The sequence below is a fragment of the Notamacropus eugenii genome, chromosome 2, assembly GCF_028372415.1.
Source record: "Notamacropus eugenii isolate mMacEug1 chromosome 2, mMacEug1.pri_v2, whole genome shotgun sequence".
Classification (NCBI taxonomy): Eukaryota; Metazoa; Chordata; class Mammalia; order Diprotodontia; family Macropodidae; genus Notamacropus; species Notamacropus eugenii.
The window spans coordinates 286807045-286826256 of NC_092873.1; the positions used below are offsets into that span (position 1 = coordinate 286807045).

The window sequence follows — 19212 nt, forward strand, 5'->3', positions numbered from 1 at the left end:
AACATGCAAACAATTATGTACAATCAAGATGATATACAGAATAAGTTGGAAATAATCTTACAGGGAAGGAACTAGCATCAAGGAGATTAAAAAAAAAAATAGGTTTCTTGCAGAAGTTGGGGTTTTAGCTGAAACTGGAAGGAAGCCAAGAGGCAGCTACAAAAGGGAGGGCATTCCTTGAAAGGGGAAGATTGACATGAAATGTCTGAATGTCTTGTCAGAGGAACAGGAAGGTCAGTGTCACTAAAACATAGGTAGAGGTGGAGATGAGTGGAAAGGTAGGAGGGGGCCCGATTGTAAAAAGCTTTTAATGCCAAAGAGTGGATTTTATATTTGATCCTGCCACTGGCGTTTACTGAAGGGGGGGGAGTGGCATAGTCAGAGCTGCCATTTTGAAAGATTAATTTGACGGCTTGGGGAAGAATTCACAATGCACCTAACTCAAATTTCTAAGTAAAACTTGATTAATTTTGACTTTGCTAATTAATTAGCAGTTTATAATATTCTGCGCACGAGCTGTCCTAATTTCCAGCAAGACATCTGAAACTACTTTCAGAGAACAATCTTCAAGTTCGGCTGTCCATTGATTGGATTTGATAATTACAAAGCGTTTTGATTTCTTTAAAGCAGATATTAAAGCAGGAATTCGACTTTGCCACAATTCTTTGTTATCAGTTTCAGTATTTTAAACATAATTCTTTTTAAAGGCAACTTTAAAAAATGTGATTTGGGCTTGCTTGGTTTGACTTCCATGTTCTAGAGGGGCAGGAACCCAGGGAGGTGTAGCCCGTCTGCCAACACCAGTCCGCCCCTCGAAGGCTTTGGAGCTCTCCAACTGCCACCCTGCCCACCCCACCCGACTCCCCCCAACAGCGGGGTAAAAGACCGGCCTTAACTAAGGCTTCCACGTCGAGACGAGGGCTGTCTTCGCGGAAGGGATGGCAGCGCCCTCCAAGTGGCCGCGGCCGGCCCGGTCCTGCGGGAAGGGCCCAGGATCCCGGTTCGGGTGCTTACTCCCTGCCGAGCCTCAGGACAGAGTCTGGTCCCGGATCGCGGGACCGGAAGGGCCATTCCCCCGAGATTCGGGAGAGTGGCAGTCCTCCAAAAGGTCAGAGCCAGGCACCACCCTCCTGGCGACAGACAGCGCCGACTCCGCCGTATTTACGGGAGCCGGACCCCGAGGGCTCAGAAGGGAGGGCGGGAGGGGGGGCTCCGCCAGGCAAACTTTTCCCGCACCATCAGAGGCCTCCGATTGGTCCCCGGGTTGACTTGGAACGCCGGGACGCGTCCGCGTCACTTCCGCCCGGATCCGCCATCTTGTTCCCAGGGGCAGTTGGCGGAAGAAATCGTGCTCCCCGGTCACCCGCTTGCCTTGTTCCGGGAGTTGCTCTGGCCCGCGTCCCAGTTTCCAGCTTCGGCGTGGGGTTCCCTCCTCCGGTCCCCCCTCATCCTGCCTCGTCCGGGGCGGAACAGCGAGGGGGCCCCCCGCTCCTGCCGTCGGCGTTCCATGGAGTAGGATCCCGGACCGTTGTGCCGAGCGAGAGCGAGAGGCCGAGCTTCGCCGCGCCCCCTCCCCCTCCTCCCCCTCCCTTCCTGCTGCTCCTTCCTGCCCTCCCCCCTGCCTTCCGCCGCAACATGGCGAACAACAGCCCGGCGCTGACAGGCAGCAACTCGCAGCCGCCGCCGCAGCACCAGGCGGCCGCGGCCGCGGCCCAGCAGCAACAGCAGCAGTGCGGCGGCGGCGGCGGCGGCACCATTAAGCCCGCCGCGTCGGGCAAGCAGGGGAATGTGCTGCCGCTGTGGGGCAACGAGAAGACCATGAACCTCAACCCCATGATCCTCACCAACATCCTGTCGTCGCCCTACTTCAAGGTGCAGCTCTACGAGCTCAAAACCTACCACGAGGTGGTGGACGAGATCTACTTCAAGGTACGGGGCTCCGAGGCCCGGGCCGGGGGCGGGGGCCGCGCGGGGCCGGGGCCTGGGGGGAGGGGAGCTCGGGCTGGGGCCGCTGCCCCCCTCCTCCCCTCCCCTCCCGCCCCGCCGGCCGGCGGCCCTCGAGGCTGCGGCCGCCGCCGGGGCGGGGTCGGGCAGAGGCCGGTCGCCAGCCCTGCCTCCCCTCGATTCAGGCTTTGGGGCCTGGACGAGCGTCCTCCGCCTGCCGCCTGTCCCCCGGACCCGGTATCCGGGTATCGCCGATCCCCGTCGGGGGAGGAGCAGCGGGCGGTGGGGGGGCCAGTAACTCGATCCTCCACTTACCAACCGCTCTCAATTATTCCTTTGGACTCGGAGCCTGGCCGCGCCGACACGGCCCTGGTCTGCCGCCCCCGGGCCCGTGGGCGTACCGACCCCCGTTTAGGCCCCCACCCCGGGTCCTCCGGAGCCCTGTAACCAACCTGGACGTGGGGGCTGGTCAGAATCGGGGCGGGGGGAAGGGCAGGGCAGGAGGCCTGCCAGGGCCCCCTGACGTGAGCCCCCCGCCCGCCGCGCGTAGTTGAGCTAGAGAAGGATCGGCTGGGCCCTGGGCTTCAGGCAGGGTCGGTGCTGGCTTGGCTGTGCTGGGCGATCACCCGGCGCCTCCTCACTGCACTCTTGTCTCAGTTCTTGTTTCGTTAGCAGGATTGACTCAGTCTTGCAGCGAGGCTCGGAGCAGCCCAGGGTCGCAGGTAGAGGTATGCACTATTAATCATCCTCCATCGCCTTAAATGCATTTCCCCGGCTAAATGAACAAATTGTTAGATTGGTTTGCTTGACCCCTGGTTTGGGTTCTTCTTGCCCTCGGCGTTAGGCCTTCTACCCATAGCTGTGTCTCTTTAAGGCTAGATGTACACCATGTCACCGAGGAGATAACTTCCAGGCTTCTTGATGCTAGAGTATATTTATTACTAAGCTTAGCAGTCCTTTTAAATATTTTTTAAAAGAATATTTAGTAGTTATTTTGGTTTAATTTACTTGTAAAATCGCTGTAGACGTTAATAGAAATTTGGGTTTAGCAGAATGTTTCTATTTGTCTTAGGAGAGGTGATTTTAGCACAAAGGCTTTTTTAATCTTACATTTTATTAGTTTTTCCACTTGACAAGGCTTGCAAAGGCAAGATACTAGTTATTTGAATTTTCAAAGTTTCATCCGTTGAGGGATACATGTGCAGCTAGGGAGCCGAGTATGTTTTGCAGAGGTGATTTTGTTTTCTTTCTGAGAATAATTTATATTACTAGCCAGTTATGGAATCAGTTATAGTTTTATAAGTCAGAACGTTTAAAAAATTTGCAAGTTAAGCAGTTTTCCTAGTATGGGATATTACTGGAATAGTATGGAAAATATATGTGTGCTTTTATCTTCCTTTATGACACCAGGGCAGTTTTTAAAAATTGAAAATCAGCTTATATAGTGTTCCTTTGTGACCTCTGTTTTGCTAAAGAATCTGTTGAGATGTATGTGCTAATAATAAGACATGATTTATATAAAGCATGTGAAAGATAAGGTGGAGATATGTAAGTTTGTATGTTTTATAAATAGTAAATCCCAAAGTAAATTTACTCTGACACTGATTTGAAAATTCATTTGGAAAATTGAAAGTGTATAATTATCAAAGGTCCTAATCAAATTATCTCAGAAAGAAAGATTTGAAGGTGTAATAGAATTTATGGTGGATACTCACTTAACTGAGTCTGAACATTCTTTGGGCAGAATAAAAATAATTGTACATTGGAAAAGGGAAATGAAAAGTAAGCAGCATGTTGTGATAGAAAAATCACTGGATATAGCATAAAGCTGAATGTTGGTTATCCCCTGGCCTGCAACTACCTTTGTGACCTTGAACAAGTCATCTAACCTTTCTTGATCTTTTTTCTCTATATAAAATAAGCAGTCCTCTTCTTATACTCAGCACCAGCACCTTTTCAGTTCAGACATTCTATAAAGATAGTTTATAGTGCCATATTTGCAGGTACATGTTCTTTAGGCCAAAGCCACTGAAAAATTATTTTAAGGTAATTAATGGTGGGCAAAAACATGGTCTTTAGGGTTGACATCAGTATGTTAAAGGATATATCCGTTTACCTTTGAAGCACAATGTAAGAAACAAAAATCATTCTTCATCTCCCTAAGAAACTTCTTGGGTTGTGGCTTATTAGCTAACATGCTATTTTTCCATTGTTGATAGAGAAAATATGTTTACACAGTATCCGCAGTAGTAAAAGTGCCATGACCTCGTTAAGAGCAATACAAATTCTGACCAAAAATTAGACCCATTACTTCATAATGTAGAACATTTTATTACTTTAGTCAAACCTAGTACAAAAGTACCAGTCATGCAACCTAATTAGTGAAGATTCTTCTGGAAAGCTGTGTAATGAGAAGAGTGATGGATTTGGATTCAGAGAATCTTCACATCCTCTGTCACTACCTGTATGTTTAACTAGGTGACTTCTCAAGGAGGGAGGTCCCTTAGCAGTCCTATATCCCTGATTTATCTTACTTAGAACTTAGCCTCCGCTTCATATAAATCCCAAAGTATATGTGTGGTTTTTTCTCCTAAAAAATTTTTTATGCTTCTATAAAAATTAGTACTGTTTCTTAGTTAAAAATGGCATCTTTGTGCTTTGTGTTAAAGCTTCCTCTGGTATACGTAACAGTGCAATCACGATTGCATCCTTAAACTTGAGATCTGTTTGCAAGTAAAAATATTATAAGTAAACACTGAAAACTCAAATTGATTATAGACGATACTCAACTGTTGTACAAGGTGAATTGTGAGGGAAAGTATGACTTTTATCTGGAACTGGAATGTAAATTTTCACATTTTGTGAATATATAGTGTGATTGGTCACAATATGACAATTTATACAGCGTTGGTTTTGTGTGTGTGTGTCTGTGTGTGTGGTTTTTTTCATGTGTACTTTTGCTCCAGAAACATATTTAATTAAAGTAAGGTTTAATTTACTTTCACTGTCATTGTTTAGGATTTAATTTGCTCATTGTGACCCTAAAAAAAGAACTTACTAGAGTCAATCTGTGGAGACTGTTGTGTGGTCACATACATGGTGATTGTAATATTCAAATAGGTTTCCTAATTTAATATATAGTTTTGAAATCTACCAACCACAAAATTTTGGTTATATCAGTCATTCTTCTAGGCTGTAAGAGCTTATGCTCCATAGGCATATATGTAGGCATAAGCATGGAGCATTTTGTGCTTTGCTACTGCCCTGCAATAAATATCCTGGTTCCATGTGAATATCAGCAAAGCTACTCTAATAATTTATTTTAAGCTATTTTTGTATAGTCAGGGTTCTATTTAAGATAGTCATTTTGTTATTCTTTTAAAAATCAAACTTTAGAGATACTGTGCTGAATTCATAGCTCTAAGAAAAAATAGTTTTTTCTAATCCTAAAGTAGATAACAGTTTCCAAAGATATTTGGAAGAGCTGCTATGTTGATAGTTTTGATTTTCTTTTATCACACATTTAAGCTTAAAGAATGAATGTTGTGATAGTTACCTTCTTGATATTTCCAGGTCACACATGTTGAGCCATGGGAAAAAGGAAGCAGAAAAACGGCAGGCCAGACAGGGATGTGCGGAGGGGTAAGTAGAAGTACGTGCATTCTTAAGTTTTTCTGTGTCTGGTGACAAATCTTAAATTTACATATTACAAGTAAAACATTTGTAGACATTTGACACACAGGTAGCAATTCTTAGAAGAGAAAACTCTCAGTTCAAATGACTAGTAGGGTTAGAAAATAAAGCAGTATGATACTCCCTCTTAGTTTTTTTCTGCTAAGACTGATACCTGCCATTATTACCTAGACCAGGGCTTCTTAACTTTTTTGTCTCATAGACCTTTTGGCAGTGTGGTATGGATCCTTCTCAGAGTAAGAGAATATATTTGTTGTCCACATTCATAAATGAAAGAAATTCCAAATTTAGAAAATAATGAAAACAAAGATGTAATTTTTTTCTCCTAAGTTTGCAGATCCCTTGAAATCTAGCCAAGACCCCAGGTTAAGAACCCTGATCTAGCAACCTTTTGGTGTTAACTATTGATGCTCATTCTCTTATCTCCCTCCCTTCCCTCCATCCCTCCCAAGGTTCGAGGTGTTGGAACAGGAGGAATTGTTTCTACAGCTTTTTGCCTGTTATACAAGTTATTTACTTTGAAACTCACTCGCAAGCAAGTGATGGGTCTCATAACACATACAGATTCTCCATATATTAGGGCTCTTGGATTTATGTATATAAGGTGAGCACTTCATACATTATATTTACCAATCAGTACAGCATTGTTAAATATCATACATTTATAGTCTTTTGCAATTGCAGGTACACACAGCCCCCAACAGATCTCTGGGACTGGTTTGAATCCTTCCTTGATGATGAAGAGGTATGTCAGCAAGGGTAATAATTTGTTTTCTTCTGATTTCTATGGTGTTGGGGTTTTTTTAATTCTTTGAGTTTTACATTGTAAACTTCCATTTAAACTTATTGTAATTAAATACTTTGAAATTATATTCCTTTTCTTAAAACATAGTACAATTTGTTTTTAAATCTTAAGTTAAATTCTTAAAAGTAGTTTTGTTTTAAATTTATATCATATAATAAATTGCCATCTCAGAGCACGTGAGAATAATCTCATTAAAATGTTTGAACCTAAAATTTTAAGTTTTGTTGGCCCTTGTTAAACTTTATTTTTCATTTCTACATTTTAAAGGCCCTTATGCTTTAGGAACGTGTAAATTTATGGCTAAGAAGTGATTTGTTGTTTTTAAGATAGTCTATGACTGTAGAAAGACATAGTCCTTTAGAGATTCTAATTGCTGCTTTTAATAAAATTTCTTAAATTTCACTTAGCCCCTGAGCTTCTTCCGATAATGGTATGTTTATGATTATAAAATCAGAGTTCAAAAAATTAATGATTCCATTTAGGACATATCTTTATAATTTTTTTAATCCTAAATTTAGCGTTCTGTTCTAGATTGGGTTAAAGGTACCTTCAAGTTACTCATTTACCCTTAGGACCCTGACTGCCTTAGATTTTAATAATATATATATGTTTTTTTTTTTTTTTAGCTTAGCGAATGGTTAGCTCTGGAAGACTTAAATATTCAGTAAATAATTATTGAAGGAAGAGCTCTGTTCCCTCTGGTTCTACTGACATTTCTAGGGGCAGCTAGGTGGTACAGTGGCTAGAGCACCAGTGCAGGAGTCAGAAGGACCTGAGTTCAAATCTCACCTCAGACACTTGACACTCACTAGCTGTGTGACCTTGGGCAAGTCACTTTACCCCAATTGCCTCATCCTGGGTCATCTCCAGTCATGCTGATGAATATCTGGTCACTGGATTCAGATGGCTCTGGAGGAGAAGTAAGGCTGGTGACCTGCACAGCCCTCCCTCACTCAAAACAAAGTCAAGTGTAAGTCATGTCATCATTTCTCTGATGGCATGGTCTGCTTTGGCATCAAAGGACGAACACACACATTGACATTTCTATAGAGCAGCTTGCTGCTGCATGTACTTCATTTTTTTTTACATCTTCTGTAATGTTCATGAATAAACTAACTTGAATTGGATAAATCTTTTTGCAGTTTACTTTTCTTGAATTAAAAAAAACAATATATTTCTCACTAAAATCTTTATATTTGCATCTGTTATTTTGCAAATTATTCTAAATTCATATATCCTATTGTACACCTAAGCAGCTATCAGTCCTGTCAGAATAACTGCTTTAGTGAGAACTTTTCCATTTGTTTTTGCTTTTCATGATGTGTATAGTGCCCATCAACAGATTTCTGTGTCATTTTTTTGTTTGCGTATTTGTTTTAAGCTGCCAAAAGAGGGAGGAATATGTTAGTTAGGAATATGCATAATCTCAACCTCTATAAGGCATAGTTTCTGTTTTGATAAATATTTCATTTGCATAGTCTTTCCCCTTAAAAGGGCATGACCTGTAACCTTGACAATTTGTTACCTCTACCTGTTTGTTTCTGAATGCTTCTCTTAAACTGTTTTTATTGTATACACATGTCCAAGGTGCTTTGTTTAAGCTAACTTATTGTTTTCTTCTTTAGATATCTGCAGCGATTATATTTGGAAATACTGTATATCTGAACACTTAAATGTGTGTGAGTGCAAGCAGTTTTACCTTTAGCTCTTGTTTTCCTGTTTAGATAACAAATCTCACTTTCCTTGTGTGCTTGCACTATAGGTTTGGGACTGACAATAGCTGACTAACATGTCCTGAGCTGTGAGAGGGCATAGCAAGAAGGCCTTCATGCGGTAATGACCCTTTTCAGAGACAATGGTCATCATGGATTATGCGTTTCCAATTATTTGTTCATTTATTTATTTTTTACATAACTCTAAATTAGAAACCTCACTGCTTCATGGCAGTTGGTTTGCTATTGCTTCCAATTTTGTTAGGATTTCATTTCGTATTGGAACTTTTTATAATCCATTTAGACAGGAATTACCTGAAGCAGTCCATATGTAGCTAGGACACAATGCTAGGTTTGATTGTGTACAATCATGTCCACAGAATTACTTAGAGGAATATATACTTGAATTATGTGGGCTTTAAATTTAAGGCAAGATTGTTCCACATAGCTGAGTAATACAAAGCTTTTGCATTTTCCTCTTCACTCAGATGAGGCCCCTTTATACTCAGGAGGCTGCAGGATTTGTGTTCACCTGCATGCACACACTAAGCCTTAGTGTCTTATCTATATCTCTGATTTATCATTAGAAAGGTACACACATTGGAATTTCTCTTAGACCTTTTAAAAAAATAATTGAAATTTCAAAAATGGTAATACATTTTATAGTACTCATTTATATGGTAAAAAATACCTGATTTTGACCATTAGGATATCTTTCTTTGTGTTTTTGTAGGACCTGGATGTGAAGGCTGGTGGAGGCTGTGTAATGACCATTGGGGAAATGCTTCGTTCTTTTCTTACCAAATTAGAGTGGTTTTCTACCCTATTTCCAAGAATTCCTGTTCCAGTTCAGAAAAATATTGATCAACAAATTAAAACAAGACCTAGGAAAATCAAGAAGGATGGAAAGGAAGGAATTGAAGAAATAGACCGACACACTGAACGTAGACGTTCAAGGTATATACCCTTATTTCAGAACTTACATGTGTCCTTTTAATTTAGTGTGTTTATACAAAGCTAGATATACCTGTGAAGCATCCATAGATAGATACATGTCTGTTCTCATGGCTAATTTATGCAGTTAGAAACCTGTTACCTTTAATTCTTTTCCTAAAAAGTATTTTTTAGTATATTTCAAGGAGCAGAGTAATTATGTGGCTATGAATATGAATAAGCAAGTACCTTTATGCAACTTTTTCTGAAACATGTTTAAATTGAGTAGTTTTGAGGGTGCTAGAAGAGCTTAACTAAAGGAACTCTATGATGAATGTTTTAAGTATTTCTGATAGTTTATACAACAAACGTTTATATCTTTTTGAACTATTAGGTCACCAAGAAGGTCTTTGAGCCCAAGAAGATCCCCCAGAAGATCCAGAAGTAGAAGCCATCATCGAGAAGGTCATGGTTCTTCTAGTTTTGACAGAGAATTAGAAAGAGAGAAGGAACGGCAGCGACTAGAACGTGAAGCCAAGGAGAGGGAAAAAGAAAGGCGGAGATCCCGAAGCATTGATCGTGGGCTGGAGCGCAGGCGGAGCAGGAGTAGGGAGAGGCACAGGAGTCGGAGTCGGAGTCGTGACAGAAAGGGAGATAGGAGGGACAGAGATCGTGAAAAAGAGAATGAGAGAGGCCGGAGGAGAGACCGGGATTATGACAAAGAAAGAGGCAATGAAAGAGAAAAAGAGAGGGAAAGGTCAAGAGAGCGGAGGAGTAGGAGTGAGGTAGAAGAGAAGAAGCATAAAGAGGACAAAGATGAAAAGAAGCACAGGGATGACAAAAAAGATTCCAAAAAAGAGAAAAAACATAGTAGAAGTAGAAGCAGGGAAAGAAAACATCGAAGTAGAAGCCGAAGTAGAAATACAGGAAAGCGCAGTCGAAGCCGGAGCAAAGAAAAGACAAGTAAACATAAAAATGAGAGTAAAGAAAAATCAAATAAACGAAGCAGGAGTGGCAGTCGAGGAAGAACTGGCAGTGTTGAAAAGTCAAGAAAACGGGAACACAGTCCCAGCAAAGAAAAACCCCGAAAACGTAGCAGAAGCAAAGAGCGTTCTCACAAACGAGAGCACAGTGATAGCAAGGACCAGTCTGACAAACAGGATCGCCGAAGGAGCCAGAGTACAGAACGCGAGAGCCAAGAAAAGCAGCATAAAAACAAAGATGAGACTGTGTGAAGTTTTTTGGGTTTTTTTTCTTTTCTTTTTTGGTTTATTTTGTAAAAGTGGATCACATTGAATCCTATAAATGTTTGATTAAATCCTGCTTATTTTTCTTCCTTAAAGTTGAGATTGTGCAGTAGTTACGCACTCTTCAACCTTCCTATATATAGGCTGCAGATTTTCATTTCCCATTTTGTGTAGGGAAGTGCCTTTGTAATCCCATTTATTGCATTGACGTTTCCATCGGTTTGTTGAGTTTAATTCAAGATGCAACGATTGTTCTTGCATTTTTGTTGTTTGGTTGTTTCTGAAATGTACAGTCTGTACATATGTCCTGAAAATGTTTTAATTCCTTTGGCATGGTTGCCATGTTGGTTAAATTTGTATAAGGCAATAAACTGCCACTAATTCTACTTTATTTTGTAGATGTGGGATTATGGTTTCTGTACTGAAGTTAGCATGGCTGTGCTTTGCATAATAGGAACTGAAGACTTTCAGGATGAGTCTTGAATGTGTATTATAACAGAAATATTTATGTGCATACAGTGTACATGAAGGCTAGGATTAACTTTTTTGTTTGTTGTATCTTACCTTGGAAAGCTCTTTTAAAAATGTATTACATTTAGATTCCTGACAAAGCTACCTTTAGTGTGGATTTTTGAGAGATTATCAATTTCTGATGCAGGAGTTTAAGGCTGCAATTTATTCAGTAGTCTCTTTTAAAGTGGTACCTCAAAGGGACACTGTTAGTAAGTTAGTAATTCATTCACATAGTTTTTGTTTTCCTTTTCTTTTTTAAATTACTTTGAAAACTGTCATGTTGTATAACTGATTTTTATTTTTTTTAAGTATTGAAGGAAAAATCAATGCCAGCAGCCTAGCATTCTTGCAGCAACCCTACACTAACCTATATGAGATGAGAGGGAGGGACAACTTGGTATAGAAACAGATTCAAGCCTCAAGCTTCCAAAGCATTTTTATAAATGGAAAAGTATTTAAATTATGAGATACCTTGAATAGTGTCCTTTTTTAAAAGTCATAACATGTTTTTTATCAATACTGACAATTGCCATTTGAGTTTGAGAACTTCATCTAGAAGAGAGAAGTATTAAAGATTAAAGTAATGCTATAATGCATTATTAAGGAATCATCAGTCAGCAAATTATTTAATAGGCTGTTCTTATGACATGTATACTGATTGAGGAGAACCATCATGAGTCTGGAATAAACACTGGATTAAATCCTTTATTCTGGGTGTTGACTCTTCCCCCTTCTGTTCACAAACATTCAAATGATAATTTTGTTATGGTGGATCATTGTGAAACTTAGGTGAAGTAAAGCATTTAACTTTCTACAGTTTTGTAACCTTGCACTAACTAGATAGCTGGCAAAAGAATGAGAAAGAAAGCACACCTATGACTAAAAGCTTGAAATATTCTTTGCTAATGCTGTGTATTAGCTTTTTTAGCCTGTTCACAAGTCCAAAATAAAGCAATTGTTGGAGATGTGAATCACGATAGTAGGATGCATAATACATTACTTCTTGACTTTGCTCTTTTTTCCTCCCTTTATACCCTCCTACATTTTTTTTTACTATCCATATTTGCTATCTCCTTTCCCTCTCCCAAAAGAAAACAAAAACCAATTTTTAAATTACAAATTAAGAGTTTTTATGACTTAATTTGATAAGCTATACATATAATAATATGGAAAGTGTTTTTTCAATACAGACTGGGAAAATAAAAGGAGAGCTAAAGCCTACGATGAGGTTGTGTAGTCAAAAATTTACTGTCAACTAAGTGTTCAGTTTTTAGATTGACACCATCCAACCTTGAATACATCCTGTATCATTCTTCATTTGGAAAATAGTAATAATTTTCAGTTGTAGATATATTTAAGGATGAATAACATTTTCTTCAAAGTCTTGTCTAGCTTGTATAAATGTTAAGCTTGTATATAATGTTTTGTACTTGGATTACATGAAGCAATTTTTCTATGTACTTCACTTTTATTACCTGTAATGTAACTAGTGCTATTTTCACTATAGTATCTATAATGGAAAGAGCACTGAATCTCAGATAGAATTGGGTTTTGGGCTACTACGAGACTGAAAAAGTCAGTCTCTTGGGACTCCTTGGAAAAGCAGATTGAGGATGGTTGGGCCAAATCAAAGCATCTTTCCTACTTTAGCATTTTATGTATGTGTGTTGGAGGGAGGAGGGGAAAGAATCAAGTAATTCAGACATTTTAGATGGCTACCCAAAAATGTCATTCCAGCCATCTCTCAGCAAAGGTCAGGAATCAGTTGCTAAAATGAGTGGTATGAAGAGAGAGAAAGTATCAATTATTTTAAGGAATCTCTTGATCCAAGTTGGATATGCAGAATTAATGTGTTTTCACTGGAGTGTAAAGAAACGTCTGCTATTTTCTATGTAAAAAGTAAGATAGAAAAGTTGAATAAGGAGCTCCAAATAATTTGAAATAGGTAGATAGCAATACTTCCATTCAGAAAAGCTCTGTGGCATTTTAATGAACAATTTCCTTCAGTTAGGATCAATTTTCAGAAGTTTCCTTCTATAGGACTAGAGTGTATATACTATTCTAGATTTTAGAATTCTTCAGGTTGATGATAAAGGAATGGTAAATCTGAAAGCAAGGTGGAAAGGAAAGCTATTGTTGATGTTATGAAAGAAAAATCATGAGTGAAATTAAAAGTTTGAACTAGATAATTTTAGTTTGTAAAAACTACAGTTCTAATTATTTAAGCTCCAGTATGATATCTTTAGAATATGTAAATTGCCAGGCTAATTTTGGAATATATGCATCAATTGTGAATTTAAAATGCCCAATAAGGATATTGTAGATATTCAGTAATCACATTTCTTAACTGTATAGGTAAAGATCCAAAGTCTTCAAGGTGTAAGACAAACAAGTAGAAGCCTATTCTTGGCATGAAGTTGGGGGGGAGGGTAATGGGGAGGATTTAGCATGTCTAAATTTTGGTGCTACTTTTGAATATAGTTTTACTTGACTCAGCATTGTAAGTAGATAATGAAATGTAAGATTTAAATTTGGGTTGATAAGGACAAGAAAGTTGTTCCCACTAGTTTTTGTGTGCTATTTGCTTTATTGTAATTTTAAAAGTCATAATCAATGAACATTTATTAGGTGGCTGTTATGTGCCAGGCATTGAACCTTCAGTGTTCTATGAAGGAAATGATACACTTTTGTCCTGTACATTTAAATGATACTAGTTATTACGTACTGTGTAGTTGCTATGATTCATATTCTAAGAATAATTTCTAGAAAGACTGGGGAAAGATATAGTTGTGAAAGCACTATTTCATTTCTCGATCCTTTTCCTGCCTTCTTAAGAGATTTCTTTTATATGGCTCAAACAGAACCCATCTCACAATTTCAAATAACTTGTTGCAACTTGAGTTTTTATCTTTTTGGAAAATGTTAACCATGCAATTAAATTCCCTTCATGTGTTAGTATATCAAAATATTGTCATAAAGTAAATATGTTGAGTGTTGCCCTTTTTAGTGGTTTAGTCCCTCTAGAGTGCTTTCTGCATTGTTTCTCATTAAAAACTAAAGGGGTTTTCACCTGTGATTAGAAATACTTACAAATATAACTGAGTTAGCAGTAAAAGTGAAATTTAAAAGACAAATGAAAGATGAGGTAGATCAACTGCAAATAACTAGATTTATTTGCTTTGCCTGAGGAACTCAAATTATACATATTTTCCTTATCTTTGAATGCACAGTGGTGGAAATTTTTATAAATTGGCACAGAACATATACATAGCCACTTTGACATGATTCCATGTGACAAAATATGTTTTCAATTAATTGTCTCTGCTAGGTTGAATGAAATATGATTATTTTTATTTTGTCTTGAAAGGCATTTAGGTTTAGAAAGCAGCATCATTTGAAATAACAAAACTTTCAATCTAGCTTCCCCACCCTGTTTATTTTACTCAACTACTCTATTCCTCAATTATCTAACAAACTGGGTTGCACATCTCCTCCCAAATGCAGCAGTAGCCTTTTTTAAACTTGCTAGTTCACATGACCATTGGTAAGGAAGAAAATGTCTTTTTTGTTGTTTTTGAGGTTTTCTTTTTCAACAAGCATTTATTAATTGCCTATTCTTAAATCAGGCAGTGTCCTGCCTGGTGCTACATTGACACAAATAACAGTCCTCTGCTCACTTAAAGGCTAAAGTTAAGCAAAATCCTATTTTTCAAAAGGTACCTAAGAAGATTACAAGAACTATAGAACTTGAAAGCCAGACTTGCACACTGCTTAATTTATGCTCAAAATGAAACTTTTCCACTTGTATCCTTAATCCCATGCCCTCCCATCTCTTCTGGTACTTTCTTTCGCTTCTGATTTCTAAAATTGAATCCCATCTTACTGTTCAATCTTGGAACTATGGTCAAATCTTTCCTATATGAAAACTATACCCTTGGTCCTGATATTCTTTTGAGTTATTGGACCATCTCAACATTGATAACTTTTTAGAAATTTACGTATATACTGACTCCCAGTTCCAAAGGCTTTTATTGTAGTTAGCTTCTGTTGACTACTTGCTCCAGTTTGATACTTGTCTTTTTCAACTATGATATACTCTCCTGGCATTTCTACCTCCATAGCTTTGACTTCTTGTTACTCTGCACCTCCCGCAGTGCTGTCATTCTCATTTTTTATACGTTCATGTTTATCTCATCTGCACCCATGGCTTCAGTCATGCAACTCATTAATGATTAACAAAGATTTGGTTGAGATGCTGTGAATTGTTACCTGATGCAAAGGTGGAAGGAGTAGGTAGTCAATAGAGATTGCAGGATCTAAAAATCTAAACACTCAGGTTAAATCTCATAATGAAGTTTAGTAGAAATGAATGTGAAGTCTTGCATTTTGGTTCCAAGAGTAAAGTACAAGATAAAGGAAATTTTGCTAGGCAGTTCTTTTGTAGAAACGGTTTTGGCAGTTTGCAAGTCAACAGTGCATGTGGGACTAGGAAGGTGGTGTGTTATACCTTGCCTCGATTAGACCGCATCAGGATTATTTTCAGCTCTGCATACCACCATTTTTAGGCAGGACTTTGATAAACTGAGAGCATCCAGGGTTAGGATGGTGAAGGACCTCATGACCAGGTGTAAAGATTGGTTGAAGGAAGAGGTGGAGGGCCTGATAGCTTTCAAGGGCTATCTGTGTTTATTAAAGTACCTACACTGCTATGTGCTTGAGGTACAAAAACTATAGTCTGCCTTTAGTTTATAAAAGGACTGCATTTGTTTTGCTTACTGTCAGGGCACAATTAAAATTGGTGGATCTTAGGTCTAGGGCTTGAAGGAAGCTTAGAGGCTATCTAATCCAAACCCATTATGTCACGGGGTGCTCAAACTGGTGAAAAGATTTTCCAAAGGCCTCACAAGTAGGTAGCAGAGCTGAGTTCTGAGCTCAGGTCTTGAGTTGGAATTGCACCACACTGCAAGTTGCAAACAGGCAAATTCAAACTTGATTTAAGACAGGAAAAATTTCCAACAAGTAGAGCTATCCAGAAGTGGAATGGGATGCTGGGAGAGGTAATAGGTTGTCACTAGAGATCTTCATGTAAAGGCTGGATGACCACTTGGATCTGTTTTAGAAAGGATTGTTATTCAGATATGTTTTGCCCTAGATTTTCTTCCATCTGAGATAAATAAGTCTACAACTCCCATCTTCAACATGTTTTAAAGTTTGAAAAACTACCAGTCTCATTGGAGTCTCACAACAGGCTTTGAGAAGTACTACTTTAACCCCATTTTACAGATAACTTCTGAGCCTCCATTTCCATATGCAACTTGCTTGAAGTTAGAGAGCACTAGATGTTCCTTACGCCAAATCCATCACTGTATTAAATATGCAATGCTGCAACAATCTACCTTATGGGTTATTTCCCTCACAAAATTGTTAAGAGGAAAGATATATGGGTCTTAAAGAACGAGGTAAGGATATTATGAGTATTGCATTAAATATATATTCACCTTAACTGGCACCTCAAATGCTCCTAACCCCAAAGTTAACTCAATCCTAGAGTCAGAAGAGGCCTCAGAAATCATCTAATCCATCTTGTACCTAGATGTAGGAGCTGTCTCTGCAACATCCATAACAAGTGGTGAACACTTCCTGAAGCTTTGAGACAGCACTAGTTATTAGCAAGTTTTTCCTTCCTATTTGTCTGCAACTTAACCCTGAATGCCCCTAGTGCTGGTCTTTAGGGGCAAGTAGAACAAAACTAATCCCTCTTCTAGATGAAAATAGCCATCAAGGCCTTTAATCAAGGCAAATTGCAACCCATCCAAGCCTTCAAATCCTGTGTGACTCTTATCCCTGTATTAACAAAAGTCTATCATAAAGAACCTTAATCTGCATTTTTATGATATCACTGCAGGATGTGGGATATCCATACTTACTCTCATTACATGACTACACCTTTTCCAATTGTATTTTTCAGATGTTTTTTATGCTACCTCTTGAATATGTCATGCCCAGCATAAGTACACCTCTCCATAATCTATACCACCTAAAATCTTGATTTTTCAGAGATTGTGATCTGTTATTTGCAGCTTTGTGGCAGCACTAGAGAATACTGACATTAAAAAGATGGAATTTTCATGATAGGTAGAGATTTGAGATCTTTGAAAGAACACAATTTTCCATAAGCAATCCAAACCCTACTCTATATCTTATTCAGTTTTACTCTCAGTCCATTGTGTCTCTGCAGTTTATAGCCTTGATGGACTAGACTCAATTTTGGGGTTGTAGGTAGGTTCTGCAGTTAATTCTTAAAGACTTCACTCTCCTAGTTACTGGATACGTTCTTATTTCCTTTAAGAACTTTGGATTGCCTTGATGACAGTCTCCTTTGGCTTTTGCCCATCAGTGGGTGTGAGCAGGTAGAGGAAGTATGGATGTAGCTGATTTAAGTGTGGCTCCAGGTGTCATGAATAGAGTAGGAGCTATGAAAAACTTGTTAATGTGAAGGGTGTCTGATAGTTCCATCAGAACAACCACACTACCCACCACTCTCACAGTCAGGCATGGGTCTATGAAGTCCTAGAGGAATGGTATGCACACAGAAAGGTTAACTAGACCTTGTTGCTCTGAAGAATGTCTCAGGACCCCTGATTTCTAAGGATAAGGTCATTAATAGATCTGTCTTATCGGGGAGGGGGAACTACCCTAAACATTAGATCTTTAAATAAAGAAAAAAAACTTTCAGACAGTTTAATTCTTAGCTCTAGTTCTGATCACATCTAAGCTCAGTGTTCCATTGATTGAATGGCACCCTGTGCTTTTTTGCCCCAATGGTCAAACTCCAACATATATATCCCTCTTTTCTGCTCTCTCCTCTGCTACACACTGAATCAACTCTCTCTCTGTCTCTCTGTCTCTGTCTCTCTGTCTCTGTGTCTCTGTCTCTGTCTCTCTTTCTCTCTCTCTTTCTCTCTCTCTCTCTCTCTCTCTCTCTCTCTCTCTCTCTCTCTCTCTCTCTCTCTCTCTCTCTCTCTCTCTCTCTCTCCCTCCCTCCCTCCCTCCCTCCCTCCCTCCCTCTCTCCTATCTTTACTCATAGGATCTCAAAGTTGAACGCCGCAGAGGTCATCTAGTCTGATCTGTATGTAGCCAGGAAAACCCTCTCCAAACCTTCCCAACAAGAGGAATTCAGCCTCTTCTTGAAAACTTCCAGTGATGGAGGAACTCACTAAATCCCAGGCAACCCATTACACTTTTTGACGGTTCTAATTTTTACAAATTCTGCCCCAAAGTTAAGCCAAAATCCAGCTCCCTATCATTGTCTCCTGTTGCTCCTAGTTCTGCTCTCTAGAGTCAAGCAAATCGATTCGAATCCTTTTTCTACTTGACCTCTTTCCTGCAGGAAAGAGTACAGATTCAGGATCACCACTAAGACAAAGACAAGCAAATAAGACAGATCTACTTAACTGTAAGCTGAATGACTCCTAAAGGTTATCTGTGTATCAAGCCAATTTCAAGAAGTATTTATTAAGTGCCTACTGTCTTCAAATCATGCTGAACATTGGGAATATAAAAACAGAACTCTTTCTAAAGTCCCTCTACCAAGTCTTCAAACCACCATAATTGTTGGGCAAGACTGTAGTCATGAAATAATGAGTTCCATCACTACCCAAACCCTCAACCCCAAAATGAGCCATGTTTGAGATCTGACTGGCCCTGTGGCCTTAGTAGAACCTTCTGAACTCAACCATTCCAGTTTAATGTCTTTGCTTTTATCTATCAGAAAGAAGTTAGGTGGAAGTTGCTGTAATTATATATGATTTCTCTCATTATCCTTCTAATTTGGATTTTGCTCTTTGACGTCTTTTAATTAACTAACTGAAATAACTTCTGGGATGATGAATAAGCAGTCCTTGAAGAAAGAATGCAAGTGAACAATTTTCTTAGGGAATCAAATGAATAATTAGATATAAATTAAAACAACTCAGAAATGCCTGTTCACAATCATCAAATTAACAAAGAATTTTACATGGTCAAATTCTATGTTGGAATTGTGTAAGTTGGGAAACTCATACACTACTCATACACTACTACGCTACCAGTATAGATGTGAATTGGTGCAACCAATCCAATTTTTTCAAGAACTATATCTTAAGGGTTTTGTTTTGTTTTCAAGACCTTTCCATACAAAATATTCACAGTGTCTTTATTTGTGATAGCAAAACCCCAGAAACAAGCCATAAATCCAACAATTGAGGAAGGGTTGAATGAATTGGGGCATATTATTATGCCTCTGATAAAGTCTTCCTCTGATGTTTCATCACAGTGTTGACATCACTCTCAATTCTTGAATGCTAAATGAACAAGAATACAAGG

At 39.1% G+C, this 19212-nt stretch overlaps 1 protein-coding gene across 1 annotated transcript; it reads left to right on the forward strand.

Moving 5' to 3' along the window:
* The first annotated feature begins 1093 nt into the window (after nt 1-1093).
* PRPF38B (pre-mRNA processing factor 38B) lies at nt 1094-11555 on the forward strand. Its single transcript, XM_072644196.1, has 6 exons — nt 1094-1929; nt 5518-5586; nt 6090-6241; nt 6322-6382; nt 8888-9111; nt 9482-11555. Exons 1-6 carry the CDS (start codon nt 1636-1638, stop codon nt 10320-10322), a joined length of 1641 nt encoding a protein of 546 aa, XP_072500297.1. The 5' UTR covers nt 1094-1635; the 3' UTR covers nt 10323-11555.
* Nucleotides 11556-19212: the final 7657 nt, after the last annotated feature.